The sequence below is a fragment of the Pelodiscus sinensis genome, chromosome 2, assembly GCF_049634645.1.
Source record: "Pelodiscus sinensis isolate JC-2024 chromosome 2, ASM4963464v1, whole genome shotgun sequence".
Classification (NCBI taxonomy): Eukaryota; Metazoa; Chordata; order Testudines; family Trionychidae; genus Pelodiscus; species Pelodiscus sinensis.
Window position 1 is genome coordinate 139,953,179 of NC_134712.1, and position 27,070 is coordinate 139,980,248.

Sequence of the window (27,070 nt, forward strand, 5' to 3'; positions counted from 1 at the left end):
TACATGTTTTCTTAGTCTATAAAGTGCTACCAGACCATTTGTTGTTTTTTTGCCTTAAGACTGGTATTCATGCTCTTGTGTCACTATTGGGAACATTACACAGACATAGCTGTGGCAGGATTCACCTACTACAGATCAATTAAGTATATCGAGCATAATCCCATGCTGTTTAAATGTTAACTTAATAGTGATGATTTTAAAAGGCAAAAGAATAGACCTAAGACATGAACCAGAGATCACGTAAGGGAAAATTCTTTAGAAGGAAACCCCAGATCAGGAGCTAAGTGAAAGTGGGCCAACTGCAGAACTGGAAAGCCAAAGAAGAGCATGAGCACCTGATGACAGACTGATGTCAGAATTGCGGATCAGGGAGAATGGCTGCATAGAAGAATACCCCTCCTCTTTTGAAAACAGATGCCTATCCTCTTAACCAGATTAACTGGAAAAGTAAGACAAGTTTTTAATTATATGGAGAAGGGTGATGCTAAAGCAAACAAGAAAAGTAACAAAACTATTGAAAAGATTAACGATGTTCCCTGAAACCTATCTACTGATGTACTGAAGTCTCATACTATTTGACAATGTTGCTCATTTTAATATGCACAAAAATGTGTAATTTTATGAAAAAATGGATAAGAGGGGTGGTGATTAAAGGTGACTATGGAAAATAGTCTGATCTAAAGGCCCAGGAATAACTGTTATGGGTAATTGTAGATGAGGTAAAAGCAGTCATCTGCGACTAAAAATAATCATTTTATAGGATGCAGAAATTCCTGATCAATACGTAGAATCAAGGGCCAAATCCCAGGGGGAGAGAAATCCCTTTGTCACTCTGGTTAAGCAAGGAGACAGTATTGAAAATAAACCTAACCCCATCTTTCATAATTCCTCCTCTACTAAGGGAGCCCAGAGTTTAACCCTTCACACATTAAAATGAATAGCAATTAATCTGTCATTAGTATGGTGCTCCCAGCCACATAAAACCTAACTGCCCAAGACTCAAAGTAACCCCATTATCACAGCTCCAAATGCCCCAGCGTATGCTTTCCCTTACTGCTTCAGAGGCAGTGGTCTAGCAGGGAATTCTAATTAATTATATTAGGTCTAAAGGACATGGAAGGTGGAGTGGAAGAGGTCCATGGGTTTGTGCTAATCCTTTAAAAGTAGAAGCTATTTGGAACTGTCAAACAAATCAGGAAGCTACTACCTAACATTTGTAAAGGGATTTAGCGACAATGTGGTTCCTGTAACTGACCTTACAATAAAGAGGGAACCAGACAACGTAATCTGGACTGAAGCCTGTTTAAAAAAAAAAAAAAAAGAGGCTTTGTCTAAAGGGCAAGTTTTAGTCAGCCCTGATTTCAGCAAATCTTTTATACTGTCTACTGATGCTTCTAATATTGGATTAGCTCCGTACGTATGCAGGCTGGGGAGGGGCATAAAACAACAGTGTTGTGAGCCATCCAACCGAACTGTAAACCCCGCATATAATGGAAACCACTTCAAGCCAGGGGCACTGCAAATTAAAGAGCTGCTTTACTATAGAAATTGTTATCTCCCACCCTGAAAGAGGAGGTTGACTAATTACCGGACAGGCTATAAGTTGATTTTACTGCAGGAAATTTTACATATCTGGATTGAGAAATCAACAAAACGACTAAAGACTTATTGTTCTGCTCTCCTGCCTTTGACCCAATCACCTGAGTTCACAGCTCAGAGCACTTGGCAGGAAGTGAATAAAAAGAAGGAACAAGGATCTCTATTTTGCTTGGACTCAGAGTGGGAAGGAGGCAAAGTGTTTCTAGATATAAGAAAGATATCCCCAGCAGCTTAGCCTGGGTTAGCCATAAAGGAAAAACAGAGCTTGCTAATTACAGGAGCCCTTATCACCTCATTCATGTGTCCATGGTTGCTTGCTTTAAACTTGTAAATCTCTCTCATTTCCTTTTCCTGTTTAATAAACCTTCATATAGTTTACTATATGATTGGCTACAAGCCTTGTCTTTGGTATGAGATCTGAATCACAATTGACGTGTGGTAGGTGACTGGTCTGTCGGGATCACAAGTAATTTGAATACTGTCAGGACTGATTGTTGGTGCCACTGGAAGTAACCAGAAATAATATTGCTTTGTCCTGCCTGGTTTTTCTCTGGATTCTTGGCAGTATAGGAAAAATGTATATAACCATGGTAATGATCATTGAACAAGGAATGTGTCTCCCCCCACCACCACTGTGCTAGCTCCAACCATCCCTGGAGCAATTCTTCTGGAACTTTTTGTTTTTTTTATATGAAGTGGTTCTACGATAGGCAGATTCGCTGCTTTAATAGAATGTGGCTTATGAAGCCAAGTAGCTCGCACTCATGGTCTTTGGAGAAAATATCTGCTCAGACTGTCAGTAAGCCTGTTTTGTGCTCCAGGTAGGGGAACATCAGACAGGGAGACATGATACATACACCCATTCCAGCCTCTATGCATAGGCAGGAGTATCTTGTCCCTTCTTGCTTGCTGATAAAATCAACTTTTTCCTGGTGACTGATATGACTACGGCATGCATTCCAGATTAACTGTAGGAAGAGTTTGCACCTTTAGCATTGAACATTCCTCTAATATATTGATATGGAGACTACAGTCTTGCAGTGTCCAGGCAGAGAGGAAATTTTTTTTTAAATCAGATTTTAAAATTAAATACAGGTTTATACTTTAGACAAATAAATTTCTTTAAAACTATATTTGAAATTGACAACCTATAAAGGCTAATCTATTAATCTTCAAATGATGTAAAACCAAAAATATTAAATAGCTATTACATTAAGAAAATTTTCTGCCAACTTATATAGGAAGTTCATTGAACTGGTACAAGTAACTGTTAGCACCTAGTACCATAGTTTGCTGAAGTTTTTAACGCTTTTTTGGCAGCAACAGTCTCTTCTGCAAAGAGAACACATTTTCTTCATTTCAGTTTATTCAACTAGTTTTGTTTGTTTTTATCCTCCACTCCATAGATTTAAAACAAACAAAGAATCAAACAAACAACCCACAGAGTGAGAGGATGAGATCTATTGGTTCTACTATCTTGGAAGCACATGGTGACTAGATAGGATTAATTCAATTTACTAATTATAGTTAGTACTTCCTTTATTTAATAAAAGTTAGTTTTAAACGCAAAGCATGTTTTCATAAATGTCTGGATAATCCAGAACATTTAAGGTAGCTCTGTTCAATTTTGTTTAAATCAATATGCTATTTTTGTGCACCATTAATTGAATTTGAATTTCCAGCCAAATAGGACTAGATACCAATTGCAAATAAAAAAATTCAAATAAGAAATGTTACACTCAATGTTTGCTAGCATTAAAAAGCTAAAAGAATCTACTATATAATTGCTTAAATAAGTGCATAGAAGTATATCTTGATTAGCCGACAGAAGCACCAAGCATGGACCATATGGGCACTGGTACCAAAATCTCTAATCAGCAGTGCTTAGGTATGCTCACACATCTGAAATGGAGCTTCCATAAGGACAATTTGAAGAAAAAACGGGTATGCTTTGATGACACAGATCAGCTGCAACTACAGGCAGTCCCCGGGTTACGTACAAGATAGGGACTGTAGGTTTGTTCTTAAGTTGAATCTGTATGTAAGTCGGAACTGGCGTCCAGATTCAGCCGCTGCTGAAACTGATCAGACCAGGGGGACAGGGAGCAAAGCGGCGGAACACGCGGGCAGCGGACAGCCCAGACGCATCTGGGCTGTCCGCTGCCCGCGTGTTCCGCCGCTTTGCTTCCTCTCCCTGGTCTGCTGGAGACCAGGGAGAGGGAGGGCCCCGTTCGTAACTGCGGATCTGACGTAAGTCGGATCCGCGTAACTCGGGGACTGCCTGTACTGCCAGGACCTTTGTAAACACTGAGCACTGTTCACAGGGGTGATGTATTGGTAATGTCCAAAGCCAGTAGTAAACCTGGGCAACTCCTGTGTGCTGGGTATATGTCTAAGTGAAAATAAAGCTTCTTTCTGGTTTTGCCCACAAAAGGGCATGATACTATATAGTGGTTATTCTCTAAGGTGCTACAGAACTACTTGTTTTTAAAGTTACAGACTGACACAGCTACCCCTCTGAGTCTTTTGGGTTGACTTCTAGGAGAGAGGGAGTTTAAGTGACAGTTGGTGCCAAGAATCTACGTAGCTGAACAATGGGTTTGTCTCTCAGGAGGGGATGCCAGAGACAGTGTACATGCTCTGAGAATATGCTTGCAGATACAAGTGAGGGGCAATGTCTGGGCTCCACTAAGGCTCTGAAGGCTTGAGAGAGACAGCAGATGAGACCAGAGAGACAGCAGATGAGTTATGTCATAACGGTCGAGTTGAGTTCCCACTTGTTTTAGGATTTTCTCTGATTACGCCTATTTAAAGGTTAATGACTGATGATTAGTAATGAAGTCTTTTACAGCATTCACATTTCTGTACAAATTAGATATATTTTTAAGTACAATTTCTTTAAAATAAAAATTTGAAAAATTATTACAGTAAGAAATTATTTTTATGCATGGGAACCACAAACATACATGCAAGTCGCAATCACTTCTATTTGGGGATGCTGCTGCCCTTAGGTTTACTGCATCCAAACCTTATGGCTGTGTCTACATTGGGGCACTTATTCCGGAAAATCAGCCACTTTTCCGGAATAAGCTGCGAGCTGTCTACACTGGCCCTTGAATTTCCGGAAAAGCAACGACGCTCTACTGTACAAAATCAGCCGCTATTCCGGAAAAGCTACGCTGCTCCCGCTCGGGCATAAGTCCTTATTCCGGAACACTGTTCCGGAAAAGGGCCAGTGTAGACAGCCCAGTAGTCTTTTCCGGAAAAAAGCCCCGATCGCGAAAATGACGATCGGGGCCCTTTTCCGGAAAAGCGCGTCTACATTGGCCACAGATGCTTTTCCGGAAAAAGGGCTTTTCCAGAAAAGCAGCCTGCCAATGTAGACGCTCTTTTTCCGGAAATACTTATAATGAAAAATATTCTGTTTTAAGCATTTCCGGAAATTCATGCCTGTGTAGACACAGCCTATCTGATGCAGTCACTTGTAGGTAGGGCTGCCTGATTATTATTTGTTATTAATTATTTTTCTTCACATCAATAGTACCTGAAGGTCTGAACAGAGATTAAGGTGTAATTATGCTGAACAATGTACAAACACATAGTGAAAGAAGATCACTACTCCAAAGGCCTTGCAACCTAAATACACAAGACAGCCAAAAGGTGGGAGAGGAAATGGACAATGACTTGCCACAGGTCACACAAATCTCCTGGCTCCCTGTACAGGACTTTGCCCATGGGATTACACTGCCTCTCTGCTGCACCCTTTCTTCTAGGTTACCCTAGTTTGACTAGAGCTGAACAAAATAGTTGACAACAAATGTATTAATAAAGTAACCTTTTTTTCCTGTTCCTGACCTGTCTACAAACATAGAGGGGGGAAGTTTCCCTGTCCGCACATTGCAGATAGATGACAATTCAAAGACAACAGGGAAGAGATACACAGAGGGAGTAATGAAACACAAAAGGACAAGAGAAAGAGGAAAATCAATCACAGAGCAAGTGTTGCCTAAGAGCAGCTCATCCAGGATCACCTGACCTACGATAAATTAAATAAATATTGAAAATGAAACACCTACTCATGACATTTGATATTTTAGACACATTTTTTGCCTAAATAACTTGGCAGAAGCACTGCAAATGACATTTTTAGCTATTATAAAACAAAAGAAAATGAAAAAGAGTTAGCAGTTACATCCTTGATAATCCATAGTTGTGCAAAGATTTTCAAATATATTTAATTACTTGCTTACCATATGTGATTTTCCCTTTTTCTTCTGCATCTATAGCTTTAAAAAGGTGTGTTACATTAAGCTCTGACACACCCAAGGCAGTCTTCAGAATGCAAGCTAAGTCGTCTTCTGTTATAGTTCCATTTTGTGATTGATACATCTATGAAATAAGGCAGGAAGGCAAATCATTGCAAAGCCAAGTACTAATTTTCAAAAGAGCAACACATTTAAAATAATGTTATATGGGTAAGCTTTCTTTTTGAAAAGTCAAATTAATCTCAAAGTGATAACAATCCAGTGAGAGCTTGTGGGTGGCGTATCTGAAATAAATGAAGACTAGACACAACCAAGTCATTAGTGAACCACTGTATACTTAGTGAAAAAAGACTGATAAATCCTTCCTTGCTGGATGCTGAACTGATGATTTTTCATATATAAAGTACAGCAACTCTACTGCTTGAAATAAAGGTCAAGAAGAAGAACTGCTACTAATAGTAGTGAATCTTTGCACACATACAGTGCTTTCCATGTGAGGATCTCAGAATACTTTATAATAGTTAATTAATAAAGCATCATAAAACTTTGTAAAGTAGTTGATTAATTCCATTTTACAAACACGGAGGCATAGACTTTGGAGCCCGACTTGAAATTCATCAGGACTAATTTTCAGATGTATGATAAAGATATTATGCCACAATGGGAATAGCCGATGAAACAAAAAAGGTAGAAAATTTTATATAGTTAAAAGGAAATACCTTGTCACACACAAATTAGTACAGAACTCACTGCAACAGGACTTCAAAAGCTTAGCATAATCAAAAAGAATTAACTATTTTATGGATAACTTATATAGTTACAAGAACATTCTTACACTTTCCCATTAAAAGTCTAGCTACTGCTGGAGACAGAATGCTGGAACAGAAAAACTAGCTTGATGTAATTCATAAATGCTCAGAGGCCAATAATGAAAGTAGGATTCTGCCAGAAGGGGTTGGAAGAGCCTCATAGCTCTTTGCTGGCTCAGACAAAGATGGTTCTCAACTCCTGTCTCAAGTATGAAGGCTAATATTGTCAGGCTCAGGGGCTTGCCTCAGGCTATATAGATCAATTGAAAGATAGACTTTAGAAGTAGCTCATACACAAGATTTCTACGAATCTTGCAGTTTCTGCATTATACTTTATCAATATTATTTGGAAGAAAGAAAAACTTTCACACTTGTTGCTAAATTTCTTAAAGGATCCATATTAAATGTAATTTTAACTTATAAACTATGTACTGTAACTTTTCACAAAACTTTGCATTCTCATTCTGTATTCAAACAGTGAGACTTGGGGATACACTGTGCTATTTATAAAATAACAATAAGTGGCTCAAGCCTTGTGTTAAGTGCAAGACTCAGCCTTCACAATGTAACCGTGACCACCAATTCCACAAAATAGCCTAAGAAAGGGAGGCATGCAACATCTTGTAAGGAGCCCGGCTCACACTCTCCCCTCTTAGTGCTGCCCTAGAAGGCCAAAAAACATGAGCTGTGGGAATTCTGTTGGGTGTATGCCAGAAAATACAACTCCAGGAATAAGAAACCTATTAGATGAAGCCTTCAAAGAAGCAGAAATACAGGCAACAATTTTCGCTTTCTTCTTCTGAATCTCCATCTCTCACCCACCTACTCCTGTCTTCATTCCTATTTCCATTAAAGCTAGTTATGTTAAATCTCAAGTGATAGAGCCACCACCATAATAATTTTTTCCAACCCAGGTAATTTAAATGAGGATTTAATCTTTGCAAAACTAATTAGGATTGTCAAAATGTTTCAACTGACCCATGAGTATGTATCTTTGAGCAATGGTCCTCAGCACATGCTAATTTGTATCAATGTGTGAGCAACTGTCTTACTTATAAGTGGTATTTAATTTAGTTGAAGGATCTCTTAAAGTGAAAGGTTTCAATATTTTGCTTTAGAGTTTGAAAAATGTATCAGATGCTTACCAGCCAGAGGTAAAACCTACCAGACACAGCAATCCCAAAGATGGGAAGGTATTCAATACCAAAGTCCAATGATAGCACTCTAGTGTAAATCCAAGGCCCCCTCTCCTTCAGTTGCTAGAGAAGGGGGAGGTGCTGGAAATGCTGCCAAATCTTTGACCATGCTTGAGAACCTTTGTTACCAGAGGGTTTCATGGGAAGATATACAGAAGTGATTCCCCCCAAGTCAGGGGGGGCCACTTCAGAAATTTTTGAGGTGGTCCCAGGCCACCCTGGAAGGGGCAGGACCTCAGGCGGGAGAGGCGGGGCCAGGACACTTCTGTTCTTCATCACCCAGAGATCCTGATTAGTCTGGGGATGGGGATGGGGAAGCACACAAAGTCTTTGCCCTCCACCCCCCCGAGAGAACTGCCAGCTGTTCTGAAGAGCTGGCGATTCTCCCTCTAGGTACTTGTGCCCCTAGCAATGGGAGGAGACTTTGCGTGCTCCCCACTGCTGCCCCCAGGTCAATCAGGGCCTGGGGAGGAGGCGCACGTGAAGTTTCTCACTCCCTGCCCCACCCTGAAAGGGGGCACTATGCTTGGAGTCAACGGCCAGCTGATTGGCTTGGGGACAGGGGAAGCACGTGAAATCTCCTCCCACCCTGCACCCCTCACAGGACCAATCAGAGCTTGGGGGCAAGGGGAGCATGCAAAACCTCCTCCTGCCTTGTTAGGACTGCATGGCACTGGGACCTGGGGGTGGGGAAAGCAGCAGGGCCTCTGTGGGATGGATCAACTTGCTTGACAGGCCGGGTCTGGCCCACAAAGGCCCTTTTGCCCACCCCTGCCCTAAGTGAATGGAGAAGGAATTCCTTACTAGAACACTGAGGTATACCTTGAGCTGGGCTTTGGGATATCTAGTGGATCCTTCCATTTTTATGGTTGGGTTGGCACATGCATCCTGATTGGCAGGGACTCCAGAACACCAACCAACCCCTGGATGTTCCTAGGAGGGGGCTTTGGCCCACAATGCCAACGCCTACCTTAAGGCAGTGAGATAACTTGCATACACATTAATCTTTTCCTGTAAGTAGGGAACAGAACTACTTATTAACAGAATAACATATTGCGGTCCTGTTGCTTTTTCTCACAAATGGCTGAGCCATGGAGCATTCATTTGCAGATGTATCTGATTCAGGGATTCATGTGCCTTTTCCTTTAGGTTAGATAAAATTGCTACCTCAGCCTGTTCAAGGGGCTGGATGTGTACCAACAGAGATATTGCTTCTTTAAAAGACTTTTGCCAGGTACTATACTCTGGGGCTACGTCTACACTGCAGGCTTCTTGTGCAAGAACTGTTTTGTGCAAGAGTTCTTGTGCAAAAGGTCTTCCACAAGAGTGCGTCCACACGGCCATGTGTTTTTGCGCAAGAGATGTGCTTTTGCGCAAGAGCATCCATGGCAGTGTGGACGCTCTCTTACACAAGATAGCTCTGATGGCCATTTTAGCCATAGGGCTTTCTTGCGCAAGAAATTCATATTGCCTGTCTACACTGCCTTCTTGTGGAAGAGCTCTTGTACAAGAGGGCTTATTCCTTGTGGAGAGAGGAATAACTCTTCCAGAAGAAGCCCGGTTTTCCAACGCTGTACTGTAAATTTACTTGCACAAGAACGCACGTGCAGTGTACACACTGCAAGTTTTTGCACAAGAACAGCTGTTCTTGCGCAAAAAGCCTACGGTGTAGACGTAGCCTGGGGGGAAAGTACTCCACAATGCTTGGTCACCAGCAAGCTGTAACATTTTAACAAAATCATCTTCGGGCAGTGTAAACACTTAACCTATAACCTCCACATAGTGTGCACAGAAGAATCTTCTATTGGTACAACCTGATTGGCCACCAAATGTAGTATTTTAATGTCTATGACTACTCAGTATGGTATGGAGTATCAGAAGAAATGCTATCTCCAGAGTGCACCTCAAAATATAATTCCCGGAGATATGAGTATTGGTGGAATATTTCCAGCTGAGCATAAACTCCTCATCGACAACATCCCCATAGCAGAGAAAGGAGGCTCCAATTCAGGTTGGGGCTGGGATAGGTACAAAGGGAACAATTTGGGTAAACACAATGGATGGAGAAAGTCTGTGGGGCCTGGGTGTGAGTATTGACCATGACTAGGGCTTGCCAAGCGGCGGCAAGCCCCACTCGCCAGCCGCGTGGTTTCATGCTGTTCTGCGCATGCGCAGATCGCTCTGCACCGGCTCTTCCGGGTCATAATCTACTCGCCTGTGGCGAGTAGATTACATTATTTGTTGATATTTGTCGAGCCCTGACCATGACTGACTTGTCATTATTGTTTGCATGACAGTGGACTGCAGGTGACCACCCTTCTTGGTGAGTTCTGAAGAGATTGCATCTGCTGTGCTGGTTGGCCCTAACTCAGGATATGACGATAATGCTCCTAGCTTTGTCCTGCCTGTGGCACTAGAGTGGGAGCATTTCTTTTTTTTTATTGGTTTCAGTTAAGAAATTACAGCCTCACTCACAGTGGATGCTTGTGACACCATGTCTTCTAAGCCCCTGACAAAATTGATTATGGTTGGATAATCAATTGTCTCCCCCCCCCACCCCCCCGGTATGTTGAAAGTATATGCTACTCCTCTGTCTCATCTCTTTAATCTGTGTCTCTCCTCCCCCACCCCCCAGTTCTGTGTCAATCTTTCGATCTTCCCACTACTTCAGAACTTCCCTCTTAGCGGTCAGTTTCCACATCCAAAAGAATGGGGTTAGGTTTACTTAACTTCTCCTCCGCTACCACTGTACTCAGTCCTCCCCCTCCCTTTCCTCCGTTCTGTTTGCCAGTGGCCTTTCACTTTAAAATAATCAACTTCCTCATTTAACTTCTCCTGCTGCAGCAGTTTCTGTTACACAGCAATGAGCTGTGCTGCCCTGATTCTCCTAGCTTCTTTGCCCAGATGCTGGTAACTGGTTCTAGGGATTGTTCTGTCCTTTGTGGTTCCACCATACTAATAGGGACAGGAACCACTATTTGGCTTCTTACCTCCCCAGGAGCTCTCTGTGGGACAGCCTGCACTTCTTTGTACACTTTCCCTCCTGCAGCTAAAATGCTTTCTTTAGCATTCAGCTCCTGCAACCTCCAGAATTTGTTGGTTTGCCTTGTCTTTCCCAAATTCTGTAGTATTTCAGGCATTCTCTAATCGCCTAATCAACACCAGCAGCAATTCCTGGTCGCCTTCCGGTGACCTTGAGCAAGCAGAAGCCTTAGCCTGCCAACAAAGCACTATGTACTAAACATCCTTTGAGTCTGACTTAGCTCTAATCTTTTTTCCAGTTCCTGTCTCTCTCAGTAAAGCAACTGCTCCTCTGTAGAAGCATGCAATAGGTCTTTTAACTGCTGAGTAACTTTTCTCTCTTTTTTGAGAGTCTGCTGTGTCTGGCTGTGCCTTCTTTTCAACTTACGTGCCAATGCATTACATGCCAAAAACATACATTAAACAGTATCTCTTTCAACTCTCTAGTCTTCCCTTCCCTTTCTTTTGCCTGCTTCAACCTCAGACAGCCTCTATCAATTTACTGAGTTTTGGTGTTTGTTTCTCCTTAGGGGGAGGAATGAACCAAGGGAAGACCACCACAGTTTACAGGTGTAACCTTGGGAATCCACAGTTCTGAGGGCTGCAACTGCAGACTGATAAAGTATCTTTGAAATGTATTTCAGTTTCACAGGTTTAAAATTTGAGGTACAGAGCACTGAGCATAGCTCCATAGCTATAATCATCTCAAACCACCAGGCTATATCTTCTTTGCAACGGCTAATTGATCTATGTAGACTGCTGGTTTGCAAAGAAGGTTCCCTGATGTGCTTCAACATTTTATAAATAGTACCATACTTAAGTATACCAAGCAATCTTGAGTGCACACCAGACACAGCAGACACAGCCAGTGCACACCAGCTGTGTCTGGATCAATTAATGCACAACACATCAGTGTACTTTGAAACTCACACCCTTGCAGACCACATTACCCCACCACATACAGAAGCCCTGAGACTGGCATCTCTTAGGACACAAAATGCTAGCAAAAGGCAGCTAGGTTTCAAACAGGAAGAAGTGGTCAAAAAGGGTCGAGAAGTCTTTCAAAAGAGGAAAGAAGAATTACAAAAATAAATGTAAAAATATGTAAAGTAGTGGGAAATAGTAGGGTAAATGTTAGAAATGCCTATTACCTCTTGTCCTGCTGCTGGGAAATATTTTCCACCTCCCCTCACTGCTCCTAATGAAAGGCATATTTACTTTTTCATACAAGGCATTTTAATGAATGAGCAAAGCTTTTGAAGATATAAGCTCTTTCAGGATGTGTATTAGTAGCCTATTTGTGCATTTTTCAGATGGATGAAGGTACTTAGCATCATTCTTTATTCTCCTGAACTATGGCAGCATATCTCTTTCTAAAACCTTGCAATGTTGCAAAGCATAAAGTTACCAAGAGAATGGTTTTAAGAATTTTTTTTCCAATGGACAACCAGTCATCCAGTTCACAATATGTCCAGCTGATTGCTGCATCAAGTGACTGATCAGTCACCTCTTTCTTATCTTCTAAAACATTTTGCTCTTTAAAAATTTGCAGTTCAGATGTAACGCTTACATGGGTCAACATAAAACACCAGAGGAGCTGTTGTAATTAATCTAAACTTTAAAATTAGATACTTAATTATACAGAGAGTGGGATCAAAAAGATTGAGATGTCATGCAAAATACTTGATATGGCAAAGTCTGTAACATCCTTTACTCTGATTTTTTTTTTTTTTTGCTATTCTTTAGCCACTCATGTTTGTTTATATTTAAATTGTAGTGATGAATGCAAGTTTTCTAAAACTCAACAGGAGTAACAAATCAGAGTATATAATTAAATGCTGGATTGCTATATCTCTTGCTTAAGGGATGATTTTTCTGCACAATTTTTATTTCACTTGGAGAACTGATATAAGCAAAGCAATCAAAAGCATTATTTTGCTGATAGTAGCTGCATCTACATGGCAAGGTACTGCTGACATAGCTTTACTGGCAAATATTTTTCAGGGTGGACCTGGCCTTGGGGTAATGGAAAACAAATATTAACTCCTCATTATCCCCCCTCCCCAAGCCTGTTGAATTGCACTATTTCTGCCTCTCACCAATGCAAAAAAAAAAAAAAAAAAAAAAATCACAAATCTATCTACATTTTAGAAACATGCATCTGTCCATTTGTTAAGAATTCCTCCTAAACAGTAAAGAGCTAGGACTACCAAATTTTGGTATGCAGCGTCCTCTTATACTAACTTAAAGCAAGTTCAGGAAAAAGGGATGTGCCTGGAATCCGATTGTTTTCCACAACATGGAAAGGAAGAAGGCTAATGGGGGGGCCGTCATACTGCAGAGTGACAACTGGGGGTAACAAGCACCGCTATTAGCTATACTGCAGAGTGACCACAGGGGGACGGCCGCACCAGGAACAGAGAGGCCAGCTGGAGCCAGAGTTGTCTATGTTGCCATCCACCATCCACAGGTGGCCACCTCTGACCCAAGTGCATTCCTCCCAAATAAAGGCAATAGTATAGTAAATTAAATCTTAACTAATTTCTAACTACAATGCAATGGAGATAGGCACAGCAACACTAGAAACACATTACCACAAATTTAGTACACAAATAGGACTTATGTGGATTCATTTTTAAACTCCTGCAATACATTATTATTAATGTGGCTCTGACATTAAAGAATTCCTAAACCTTAATATATAATGTATTCTATTGGACCTGAGGTCCCAACAAATCACCAGTCCGATATGTTATTTCTCCTGAAAGACTCGCAACAGTGATCCAGACTTAGCCACCCACTTTTCAGCTCAAGTCTAATTCTGCCTCCTCATTCTCTTCCAGATCTTGTGCTAGTGTGATTTACACTGGTGGCTGCTGTGACATACAGGAGTAGAACCAAAGGCATCTCAGGGAAGAACACTCCTGTGAACCACAAGCAGCACAGGATCCTGGAAGTAGGGTTGGGGATAAGAAAGACAGTAATGATCTAAACAAGGAGATGAAGGAGAAAGGTGCACTCATTCCCATAAGAAGTTATTCACCTTGTGCAGTAACGATGGTTCTTCGAGGTGTGTGCTCCACTGTGGGTGACTGTGGGTGTTGGGCCCGTCCCGGTGCCGCAGATCGGAGATCTCAAAGGTGTTGTCTGCCAGACCCTGCATGCGCGGTGGCCATCTTGCGGCTTTTCGCGCCGTCTTCTGTCAAGCGGTCCAGCTCCCGCCTGTTCAGACTTCGATGCTTAGGAGGAAAGACAGAAAGAAGAGACTCCAAAGAGGGGAGGAGGGCGGGTCGTGGAGTACCCACGGGGGGACACACCTCGAAGAACCATTGTTACTGCATAAGGTGAGTAACTACTACTTCTTCTTCGGGTAGTGTCCCCGTGGGTGCTCCACTGTGGGTGATTTCACAGCAGTAGCCTGGATGAAGTTGGCGGGTTCGGAGTTAGTGGGTTACCACCATGGTTAGCACTGCAAAGGCTACGGCTGCGTCTGTTAGAAGGATGTTCTGCAGGGCATAGTGTTTAGCAAATGTAAAGTCTGAGGACAAGGTAGCTGCTCGGCAAATGTCCTTCAGGGGAACTCCTTTGAGGAAGGCCGCAGAAGAGGCTAACGCTCTCATAGAGTGGGCTGTAATGGTCTGTGGAAGCGGCTTACTTCTTAGTTCGTAACAGCGGGTTATGCAGGAGATGATGATTTCTGAAAGTCGCTGCAAGGAGAGGGGAGCCCTTCGAGCGAGTGTCTAAGGAAATGAACAAGTGCTGAGAGTTACATGCTTCCCTAGTTCTCTCAATATAAAATGCAAGGGCTCTACGTACATCTAGAGTGCAGTCTTGCTTGGTAATCTGAGGTATGAGGTTTCGGGTAGAAAATTGGCAATATAATGGGCTTATTTATGTGGAAGGCGGAATTAACCTTAGGTAAAAAGGATGATTGGGGACGAAGGATAACCGCCTGAGGAGTAAAAATAGTTTATGGTGGCTGAGAGCGCTGCCAATTCTCTTACCCTCCTCACAGAGGTAATAGCCACAAGAAAAATCACTTTCATCGATAGGGTATTGAAATCACATGTGGCTAACAGCTCAAAGGTGGGGGGGGGGGTTGCATTAATGTGTCCAGGACCAATTCCAAATTCTAGGGTTCTGGAGGACACCTGTGCTTGGTGAAGAGATTGGTAAGGTCTTTCAAGAATATCTTCATGGTTGGGTAAGAAAACGGGGTAAATCCGTCAATTAGTTGATGAAATGCTGTAATCGCCGCCAGATGCACTTTGAGCGATGATAAAGCGAGACCAGCTTGTTTAAGACGTAGGATGTATTCCAGTATGGAAGGCAATGGGCTAGTGGTGCAGGGCACTTTATGGGACATGCACCATTGTCGGAATCTATGCCATTTTTGCAGGTAAGTCACTCGTGTGGAAGATTTTCTGCTGCTAAAGAGAACATTCTTAACCTCTTGAGAACAACTTATTTCTGTTTGTTTGAAGCAACTAGCAGCCAGGCATGAAGGGCGAGGCGGTGTGGTTGTGAGTGCAGTATTCGGCTGTGATCTTGTGACAGGAGATCTAGATGGTCCAGGAGATGGAACGGAGGATGAGAAGACATTCGATACAGGTAGGGAAACCATATCTAGCGAGGCCAGAATGGAACTATTAGAAGTACTGTTGCCTCGTCTAGGAGTATCTTCTCCAATACTCTCATTACTAATGGAATGGAAGGGAACACATAAATGGAAAGTAGACTCCCTTTCCAACTGAAGAGGAAGGTGTCTCCTATTGAGCCTAGGCCGATTCCTGCTCGTGAACAATTCTGCGCACACTTTGTGTTGTATCGCGTGGTGAAAAGGTCGATGGAAGGGTCACACCACCTGTTGAAGATGGTATGTATGACATGTGGGTGTATCTCCCACTCGTGCTGGCAAGCGAACCTTCTGCTCAGTGCATCCGCCATGGTATTGTCCTTCCCTGGTAATTAGGCGGCGATGATGGTCACACCGTGCTGGTTGCAAAAGGTCCAGACACGGATCGCGTCTGTGCACTGGGAATGGGAGCACACTCCTCCCTGCTTGTTTATGTAGTAAACGGCAGTAATGTTGTCCGTGGGCACTCTTGCAACCTGATTGCGAAGGAGGGGAAGGAAATGTTTGCAAGCATTTGCGACGGCCCGCAACTCCAACAGATTCATGTGGAGGAGAAACTCCTCGGGAGACCACCGGCCCTGAATTTGGATGTCTTGCATGTGTGCTCCCCATCCCAGTAATGAAGCGTCTGTTGTGAGCTGAAGCTTGCATTGTGGTTTGTGAAAGGGGATACCAGCCAGCAGGTTGCCTGTAATGGTCCACCAATAAGAGATCGCTTGACCATGATGGGAACCACTACCGTCCTGTGCACATCGTGCCTGCCTGGTGAGTATATTCTGGACACTCAATGCTGGAGGCAGCGGAGGTGGAGCTGCGCGTTGGCTACGATGTATGTCATGGAAGCCATGTGCCCTAAAAGTTGTAGACACGTGAGGACAGGTACTGTAGGGCTCGTGTTTATCACCTGAACCAGATCTTGAATGGCATGGAATCTGGCAGAAGGTAAATAGGCTCGAGCTGTTGTGGAGTCGAGATGGGCTCCTATGAACTGTATAGACTGTCGAGGAGTTAGTGAAGATTTGGGACTATGAGACCCAGTGTATGGAACACGAGCCTCATCGTGGCAACCGCCCACTCAGCTTCCTGGAACGAGCGTGCTCTGATGAGGCAATCGTCTAGGTAGGGAAGGATGATAATTCCTAACTGACAAAGAAAGGCTGCCACTACGGCAAGCATTTTGGAGAAGACCCTTGGGGCTGAGAATAGGCCGAACGGAAGGACCTTGTACTGGTAGTGGGCTGTGCCCACCAGGAAGTAGAGGAAACGCCTGTGTGCAGGATGGATGGGGTTGTGAAAATAGGCATCCTGCAGATCAAGGGACGTGAACCAATCGTTCTGTTGTAGGGATGGGATGATTGTTGCTAATGTCACTATCTTGCAGCGCTGTTTGCGTACATATCGATTCAGTTGCCGAAGATAGAGTATGGGCTTCCACCCTCCTGACTTTTTCTCCGTAAGAAAATAGTGGGAGTAAGAGCCCCTGCTGTGGAAGGCTTCTGGGACCCTCTCTATCGCTCCAATACTGAAAAGGTGGTCTACCTCATGAGCGAGAAGAGACTCGTGAGATGGGTCCCTGAAGAGGGAAGGGGAGGGAAGAGTAGTGGGGGGAGAGGGATAGGAATGGAATCACGTAGCCAGATGTTATTAGCTGCATGACCCATCAGTCCGATGTTATTGTGGCCCAATGGTGTTGGTAGGGCTTCAAATGATGTTGAAAGAGCACTTTGGTAACACTGTGAGTAGGTAGCAACTGGATGGTTTGCAGTCCCTCGACGCTCCCATCAAATCTGCTGTTTGCCTGCCTGTTGGTGAGCTGGTCTGAGCTGTTGTGGGCGACGCCTCTGGGGGAGTTGGCGACCTCTTTGGGCTTCATATTGTCTCCTCTGGGGTGGTGCATAGGGGAGCGGTCTCTGCCTCTGGTATGGTGTGTAGCGCCTCTGTCTAAAAGGCAGAGTGTACATACCCAGAGTCCTTAGTGTGGTGCGCATGTCTTTGCCAGAGTGAAGCACCTGGTCTGTTTTGTCCCCGAACAAATTCTGTCTGTCGAATGGCAAATCCTCGATTTTAGACTGGATTTCCTTTGAGGCTGCCGCCATGTGGAGCCATGATGCCCTGCTCATCACAATGGATGTGGCCTTGGTGCGGGCTGCTGTATCAACGGAGTCCAGCGCAATATGGAGAGCAGAACGGGAGGACGTCAAACCTTCTTGTATCACCGCTTTCAATATCTGGCGTTTAGACTCTGGAAGGTGCTCGAGGAGGGGGACAAGTTTGGCGATATTATCGAAGGTGTAATTTGCGAGCAAGGCTGAATAGTTCACCATACGGAATGATAATGTGGCGGACAAGTACATTTTTCTGCCAAAGAGGTCCAGCCTCTTAATGTCTTTATCCTCTGGAGTAGTCTTATGATGGGGTGCTTTGGACCTCTGTTGGGCAGCATCGACCACCAAAGAGTTAGGAAGCAGGTGGTTAAATAAGAACTCCATGCCGGTGGCCGGACCAAAAAACTTTTTGTCCGCAGGTGGGATGGAGGCCGGTGTTTGCCAAATGCCATCAGCTATTTCCAGGATAGCAGCATCCAATGGGAGGGCAACTTTTGAGCAGTGAGAAGGATGAAGATTCCTCAATAAATGGTGTTGTTTTTGTTGCACCTCCCCCACTTAGACGTTTTGGCTATCAGCAACCCTCTTGAAGAGTTCCTGAAAGTCCTTGATGTTGTCCGTAGGTGAAGAGTCCCCATGAAACACCGCATCATCAGGGGACGATGATGCTACCTCTGTGGGGGACTGGTGGTGAGAGTCCTCCGTGTCAGAGGGATGGCCGTCATCGACATCAACGGTCTCCACTGTAGTAGGCTGAACCACCGAAGGAGTAGGTGGCCTGTCTGACCATGGGGAGACGGATGAACTCCTAGGTGGCGGGGGTAGTGGAGAAGATCATGACGGAGATCTAGCTGTAGAATGAGGAGGTGAACGCAGAGATCGGTTCCTGGAAGTATAATATCGGCACCACCTGTCATCGTGGTAAGGTGAATAATGACGGTGAAATGAGTAACGATGTTCGTAGTAAGAGGTTCTATGGTATGTTGGAGACCTTGGAGACCTGGAGCGCCATCTAGAGTAGGATGGAGATGGAGAGTAATATCAATAATAGTGATGTCAATGGTGCGGTGAGGCAGTGTCAGTTTGGTATACTGCGGGAGAAGGAAGGCGGGATACACGAGGCAAGCATATGGGTGGTGAAGGAGGCTCGGGAGAGAAAGCCTCTGGCCCAGGGCTTGGAGACAGAGAAGATAATCTGAGAGTTCTCTCCTTTAATCTACCGCAGGCCTGGATAGGTGATGCAGATGAGACCGACCTCGTAGATGATGGGAGGGCGTGGAAGACTGTGCTTCGTGCACGTCGGCGCCAGCTTAGCAGAAGTGGAGGCAGAGGGTGCCTTCGAGAGAGGTGGTGCTCGTACTGCGGTGGTCGGTACCGGAGGCGGAGCCGTAGTTTTTGGTGCCGATGAGTCAGTGTGCTCTGCAACCAACGGTGCCGAGGCTACAGGGGGTGCCGTAGCGCTCGGTGCAGCGGCCACCGGTGTCGATGGTGGAATTGGTGCCGTAGCTCCCGGTGCTGAGGGAGTCGGTGCCGAGACTGCCGGCGTGGATACCGGTGTTCGGAGTGGCCACAAAGGAGACGGCATCGACGGTGCCGGAGCTGATTTGGGTAGGTGTGCCGAGCGGTCCAACGCACTAGTCGTGAACGCGCTACGAGGCAGTTTGTGCTTCTCCGTCTTGTGGGAGACCGTAAGCCCCGAGGTCCCAGGCTGGTCTGTCATGCTCACTCTTGGTGGCAGAGAACGGGACGGTGATGGAAGCTTTTTCTTGTACGCCGCTTTGGTTGGTATGAGGTGGGGTGGATCCATGGGAGGCTCCAACTGCAGCCAAAGGGCTTTGTCAAACAATAACATCTTGAGACACATTTCGCGATCTCTTCGAGCCCTGGCCATCAGTTTTGAACAGTGAGGACACCTTTGTGGGATGTGCCCCTCACTGAGAAATTTTATACATGTGGGCTGTGTCTACACTGGGCCACTTATTCCGGAAAATCAGCCGCTTTTCCGGAATAAGCTGTGAGCTGTCTACACTGGCCCTTGAATTTCCGGAAAAGCAACGACGCTCTACTGTACAAAATCAGCCGCTATTCCGGAAAAACTATTCTGCTCCCGCTTGGGCATAAGTCCTTATTCCGGAACATTGTTTCAGAAAAGGGCCAGTGTAGACAGCCCAGTAGTCTTTTCTGGAAAAAAGCCCCGATCGCGAAAATGGCGATCGGGGCTCTTTTCCGGAAAAGCGCGTCTACATTGGCCACAGATGCTTTTCCGGAAAAAGGGCTTTTCCGGAAAAGCAGCCTGCCAATGTAGACGCTCCTTTTCCGGAAAAACTGAAAATGGAATAGTATTCCATTTTGAGCAGTTCCGGAAATTCATGCCAGTGTAGACACAGCCGTGGAGTGGCCGTCCGAGGCAGGCATGGTGTCTTTACATGCTGTGCATTTCTTGAAGCCTGGGGAGCCAGGCATTGTGTTATCTAAACTACTAACTACTAGAAGAAAAATAATTTTTTTTTAAAAGAACGAACTGTTTAACTATTTAAATACTAAAGAACTATACTATTTACAGAAATAATGGTACAAATTCTCTCCTCTCAGGTTCTAACAAATGACATGAGAGGGAGCTATTTCTCCATCTGCGCCTGAAGACGGCTAGGAGGAACTGGCGGGAGCCGGACTGTGCGACAGAAAACGGCGCGAAAAGCTGCAAGATGGCCACCGCGCATGCGCGGTCTGGCAGACAACAGCTTTGAGATCTCCAATCTGTGGCACCAGGATGGGCCCAACACCCACAGTCACCCACAGTGGAGCACCCATGGGGACACTACATAAAGAAGAAATAAAACATATAAAATTTCACCTCAAACCATAAATGTTTCAAAAAAAATAATTTTGTGAAAAAAGGTTACAACAAACACATTTTAATAAAGCATAAGCACAAGAGATAATGGTTAAGTTTGGAGATTTCAACATAACGGACCCCTGTCCTCCAATGAAATGTGCTAATAGGTCATAGTTCATGAACAGAAGGAACCATGCTAAAAGCATATGGTGGGACTGATATCTAAATCTGTATTTCATTACTTCTGAGGTGCCTGATCTCTGAAAATAAGCAATTTATTGATGCTTTTTTAATGTGTAAATGTAGATAAGACTGTATGGAATAAAATTCAGTCACATCAATTATTCTTTATTTTCTACATGTTGTAGGAAGAATATTGTAAGTAGTTTCTACTTGCCTTAAACGCCAACTGAATTGTTTCTAAAGTTTTGGATGGCCTACATACTACAGATAGAGCAGTCACGTATTCCCGTACATCAATTACATCATCATCTTCATTCTGTAAATGAAATAAAATAAGTCAGAATTCAGTTATATGCCTCAGAACTTCAGAAACTTTTAACAGCTATTAAAAGAATGATAAAGATTAAATATCACACACATATTGTAGATGTTGAGAACATCCAAGATGGGGGGGGCCTACCTCCTTTGGTTCTTTTAAAAATCCCAACCTCAGGCTATAATTCTATGCCGAAAATTTGTATTTCTAACTTGGAGTAGAGTGAAGAACTAACTAGTATCATTAAGACAAATTACTATGATCAAAATTCAGTCCAAAAAATTAGTTTTAATTGTGAAAGGATTTTCTCTTGTTTCCGTCATGGGATGGAGAATGGCCATTTTCTAAATACATTGTTTTGGAAATTGTGGGTGACAATCAAGGATTCGGTGCTATTCTGAAAAGTTACATTACAAAAGTTCACTCGTTTGTCCAGAAATGTCATTGTGGATCTGACAGAATACATTGTTATTTCTTCCATGGGAGAAATATCCCATTTCAAAAGGACAAGTAGGTAGGTTTAGATTCAGTTAGTTAGCTGGAGTACATTTGGAAATTTTGTCATCTTCGTAATGCGGATGGACTCCTAATCAATGTGAGTGCCTAAGCAATGAGAGAAATTCCAGCAACCATCATGGAGAGTAAGCAGAAACCGAAAGGGCACAGAGTTGGTGGAGCCCTTTATATTGGTGTTATGTGTATGCAGAAGCAGAGGATTCTGGAACCAATCCAACAGATACCACTGAGAACAAATGCCAGCAACTCTCCATGGGGAGCACATACACCTACACTGGCATGAACAGTAAAACACCCGAAGAAACTAAAATCTGAGGAAGCTTCTCTAAGTTTGTGTTTCCGACATTAGACAATAATTTGTTTCAGTACTGAAATACTAATTCTGTGTACTTACACTGTGAACAATCTTTGGTCTTGCCAGAAAAGCAGCCTATGAAGAACTGTAACATAAGTTTTAGAAAGCGATAAGAATTTGAGTATGGTGCCAAGCGTGGAAGGTGGGGTATCCAAAGTTAGGTAATTTTCACCTGAATTACCCTGATGATGAAGTGTGTCCTATTAGCTCCAAACCAGGAGCAGTTTGAAAATTTCTATGCAGAGAGAATTAGGAGGCAGCACAGTTAGCAGGTACAGCTCTGTAATTCTCTGTAATATTCTGGTATTTCTTACCTCAACAAAAAGAGAAAACATGTTTTTTAATGTGTCAGAAGTTGAGACTTCCAAGTATGCAGCAAACTCTTTAAGGCTGATTCTTTTCTCTTTCATTTTCTTGGCTCTTTCCGAATATCTATCAAGATCTTTTTCAAGTGTCTCTGGTTTCAGCCTATATAAGAAAATTGACAGTTTCAGACTACTTTTAAGAAATATTGCAGACTACTTCTAAAAAGGTTCTTGCATTTTGTAAAACAATGAATGGTAGCACTGTAAGATCCTATGCAAGAACTAACTTACTTATTCTGATTCAGAATTAACCAACATGCTTGGGGACCAATATTTAAGGCTCTAAAGACAAATCACCCACTTAATTTCCAACATAGCTCAAAAACCTAATATTCACTTTTATTGTTTCTATTAAGTGTAGGGTCTGGGAGCGCATAGTCATAGATCAGGATCTCATTCTGCCAATTCTTTACCCTTTCATGCAATTGGCAATTGCAGACTATTAGTAGAACAGTGACAAACCAATTTATTATTTCCATGTCACAGAATAAGAAAGACAAGACACATGTGGGTGCAAACCAAGATTATTAATAGTCGTTTCACTCCTAATTCTGTTTGTCAGAGTCCTCCCTTTTCATATCCTAACCTGTAAATGCAGTTACTGACTGCACTATCACCTACCAACAATCAAGGAGACAAAAAGATCTATCAGCTAAAGCTAAAACTTAATAAACAACAAAAAGTCTAGTAGCACCTTAAAGACTAACAAAACATGTACATGGTATCATATGAAGAAGTGGGTTGTGCCCACAAAAGCTCATGATACCATCTCTACGGGGCTACTAGACTATTAGTTGTTTATAAAGTTTTTCCTGTTATAGACTAACTCGGCTACCCCTCTGAAACAGTTAAAGCTAGTTAGTATAGAACTAGCATGAGTTCACCCATTTCTTTTCCAATTACAGAGCCAGATTCTTATCTAAGGCCTGGTCCTGCACACAAATTTTGCGCTCTTTTAGTTATGGGTATGACTTTATCAAAATAGTAATATACTTAAAGTGCTAATGATGGAAACTAAAAGCTTCTAAAGTTGTATGCTTTGGGTTACATAAAGAGTAAGTTCCATGCCCTTCCCCCATAGTATCCACAGAATCTCAACCAGCAAATTTATTTTGAATGGTGAGTAGCCAAATTAACACAGGACAATGTGCCCTTTTCAGTCTGAGGATAAATCCTTTTAGAAATAAGGTAATTCAGTCAATGCTATAGGTCAGTTTCTATGACCCAGTTAGTTCCTTTCTCTGCTACTCAGGCATAACAAAAAAAAAAGGAAGCAGGAAACCCACTAGGGATTCCCTGATGCTGGGGACGTTAGGGGTGGTTTACAGCTGCACAGCCAGGTCCCACAACTCCTTTCTTCCTTGCAAGCCTTAGTGTTGCAGTCCACAGTGGCTCAAATCTGATCCCTATCCTGGATTGAGGGAGTCATCTGGAAATCAAAACAGGCTATGATCCCCCTCCCACTTTCCTGGCCTTCCCAGGTCTGGTGTTGAGCTCATATCCTGCTCTCTGAGGCATGCTGCTCGTTAGAGATGCTCACAAAGCAACCACAGCTATTCTCTTCACCCTTCCTATGATGCAGTACCAGCCAATGGAGGAGCTGCAGCAGGAAAGAACAAACAGCTGTTCAGAGAGTTCTAAGCTCAGCCAGAACTGTCCTGAGGCTGCCACTGAAATTAAAAGCAGCAGCTGGGGACACAGTGTCCCTACCCATGTCTCTACAGAAATATGACTAGTTCACTTACAATTAAAAAGTCACAGGCTGCAACTGGGAAAGTACATTTCAATTCAGAATCCAATACAAATTTCTTTATCATCACCATGGTCTCAATGGCCACAATTTAGATCAAGGGCTGTAAGTGGACCACTGTTGTTGTTGGTTGTAGTGACAGCACTAAAACCCAGAATTCAAGAGGACATAATTTGGTGAACAGCTTTGAGGCTGACTGGTAGCCTGCTGAGCAGGAACAGAAGCCAGTCAATGTTGTAAGACGACTAAAATGAGCTTTAGGATTAGCACCTGCATACTAAAGGAGGAGGTGGGGTTTAGTCTGAGTCTAGATCAGGACTTTAAAGGTAAGTTTGGTGTGGAAAAGAGACCATTTCTGCTGAATCCCTGTAGCAATCTCTCCTTGCCTGTTGGAGATCTTTTAGGTGCAAGGTCTCTATAGAAAAAGGAATTATTGTTTTTGTTGTTCTTCCATCTTCTATATTCCCTATACTAGAAATTATTTTCTCCTTTCCCTCCTTGTATGTACAGCTGCTGGATTAATTGGTGAAAGGAAATAATTAGAATTGGGAATGGAAACATGGGTTGCACTCCATGCTTCCAGGTGAAGCAAACAAGAGAACTGGAAAGAAAGTGGCCAGACTGGTGTTTATATATCAGCTTTAATCAACATTGGTAGACAGAATCTAAAGTGTTCATAACTACTTCCTCTGGACACACCAGGAGAGGAGCTACCAGTTGAATCACGGGGTATATACATTTGTTGTGTTATAAGATTACCTAAGACTTGTCTGAAATGTAACAAGTGTGAGATTTTAAAAATAAACCCAGTAAAATGACTCTAGGCACTTCAGGAAAACAAAACACCAATAATACTGTTTTGCTAGGCCACACTCCAATCAAGAAACACATCTGGGAACAATCTGGCAATAAAACAGAAAAATCCTCCTCCTTTCTGTAAATTGTGCTACCTAGATCGGCCATTATACCATACTCCTTCCCCCCCCACTCCCAACCTTCTCTTTACCTCCTGGGGGAGGGCTGTCCCCATCCCACTCCATTACGCACTGACCCAGCATTGTTTGCTGGGTTTTGACTGCCTGTCCTTATATGAAAATTAAGAGATGAGTGGGTTGACTCCTTGCCATACAAGACATTAGGAGTCCCAATTTCATTCCCAACCTTCTTTAGGAGATAACTTCTTTTAATATGCGGTAGAGCTGCACCACCTATCAAATACTACTCCACACGAGGCACCCACCCATTTGTTACGTGCATTTTACAATCTGACTGAACCCAAGAATTTCCTATGCTGCTGGAGAAAAAAGTGAGAGCACCTCATAGTGTGCCCAAGCCAATCTGACAGCCAAGGGAAAATTCCTTCCCAGCTCCTCAAAAGGTAACTAGGATGATGCCCAAATCAAAGCCTCAAAACCTGGGTCCTACCCAGTGTTCCCTGTAAGACAGGGGTGGCCAACCTGTGGCTCTTGAGCCACATGTGGCTCTTTGCTCACAGAAATGCGGCTCTCAGGGTTACGGCTCGTTTGGAGCCACATGCCTGCTTTGTGCACGCACCCCAGTTGCTGGAGGGAGAAGTCCGTGGCTGTGGCGGTGGCCGCTCCGGTGAGACCCAGGCATTGGGTTAGAATGGGAGTGGCCTGGGGGGTGCCTTGCTCTGGGGGAGGGATGTGTGGCTCTTTGCACTACTATCCACAGCTTTTTTGGCTCTTCGTGTCTAACTGGTTGGCCACCCCTGCTCTAAGATTTTCCATCCATAAGTGGAGTGAGTTTTGTCTTGTGCACCAATATTGAGGTCATGTGTGCATGTACGGATGTGTGCCATAGTGGCACACAAGTTATCAACAAATTTAACTATCTTTAAAATGTTATGGAAAAAAGGATACTAAAACAAGGAATAATTAGCAAGGTGCATGACAATCTTCTTTTTATTTGACTTGAGAGTAAATAAAAATTTAAATACTGGAAAACTTTCAGTAGCCAGCTTCCTGTTAATAGTCCTCTCCCAGACCCTATCCAAGATGGGCTTCCTCCTCAATTAAACCCAGCTCTCCTTTCAGGGAACTGTGTTAATTGGCCTTTCTGAGCTTGTGTAGGTATGCAGTGGAAAGTGTATCCTACACAACAGCTTATTGAATATTTCTACTCATTCACATTGTGTCTCAGGGCTATACTTTATTTTGGATCAGAGGTGAAGTCAATTCAGTATAATTCTAGACAATTCTTTTTATTACAGATAAATAGCCAATTTAAGAAATAGTAGTTACATGGAATGCTTGTTCTGCATACAAGAAATATAAATCAGAGTTAAGGCTCTCTGATGAATCAAGTGCAGATTATCCTTGTCTGATCTGATCCACTCATACATATTCTCCAAAGCTTGAATGTCTATTACTAAATATAACTTATAAGAAAGGTGACAAATAATATTCTATGCTTTATGCCAGATTGCATAAGTACTTGATTGTATCATTTCAAGTGATCAACTCAACTACAAGAGTTATTTTTCCTCAAAGTAAAGAAATGTGTATTATCAAAGAAAGATTATCAAAGGAATTTATGTAAAGCTAAACACATGCTGGATGAGTTTAATGAATTTTTGCACTTTTAAATTAAAAAAAAAAAATCAAGCAGACAAGAAAACAAGGGACATTTAAGGCCTGTTCTGATACTTCTTGAAGCTAACAAATACATCAAAGTATTCAGAGAAAAATATTTTTTCTCTACCGTTTTGTAAATATAGAAACAAGAACTGATAAAGGTCCTTGTAGGCCAAGAACTTTCAAGGTCCTCTTTTATATAAAAAATGGTACTGAGTAACATTTCTATACATTATGCAACCATCTACCTTGGTGGCTCTGAGCTACAGACAACTTCTGTCTCCAAGTTCTTAGTTGCAAAGCTTCCAGCTGAACAGATCTGTATTTTGTGTTATGAATGCAATAAGCACAATCTCTTTAGCACCTGCACCTTCTCTTACCCCCTTCACCCTCCTGATACCTCCCCCTTGCCTTACTGCCCCGTCCTCCTTCTCCCTGATGCCCACCCCTTCACCATCCTTTGCCCCAGTTCTCACACATGATTTACTCCATTCCCCTGCCTATGTCTCCTTTCAACCCCA

At 43.1% G+C, this 27,070-nt stretch overlaps 1 protein-coding gene across 1 annotated transcript in view; it reads right to left on the reverse strand.

The window, feature by feature from the left end:
* Positions 1 to 27,070, reverse strand: part of LPCAT1 (lysophosphatidylcholine acyltransferase 1) — a 116,100-nt gene that overhangs the window by 12,911 nt on the left and 76,119 nt on the right. The window contains 3 exon segments of the mRNA XM_075921518.1: positions 5,850 to 5,988; positions 20,865 to 20,966; positions 22,152 to 22,305. Coding sequence (XP_075777633.1) covers positions 5,850 to 5,988; positions 20,865 to 20,966; positions 22,152 to 22,305 — 395 coding nt within the window.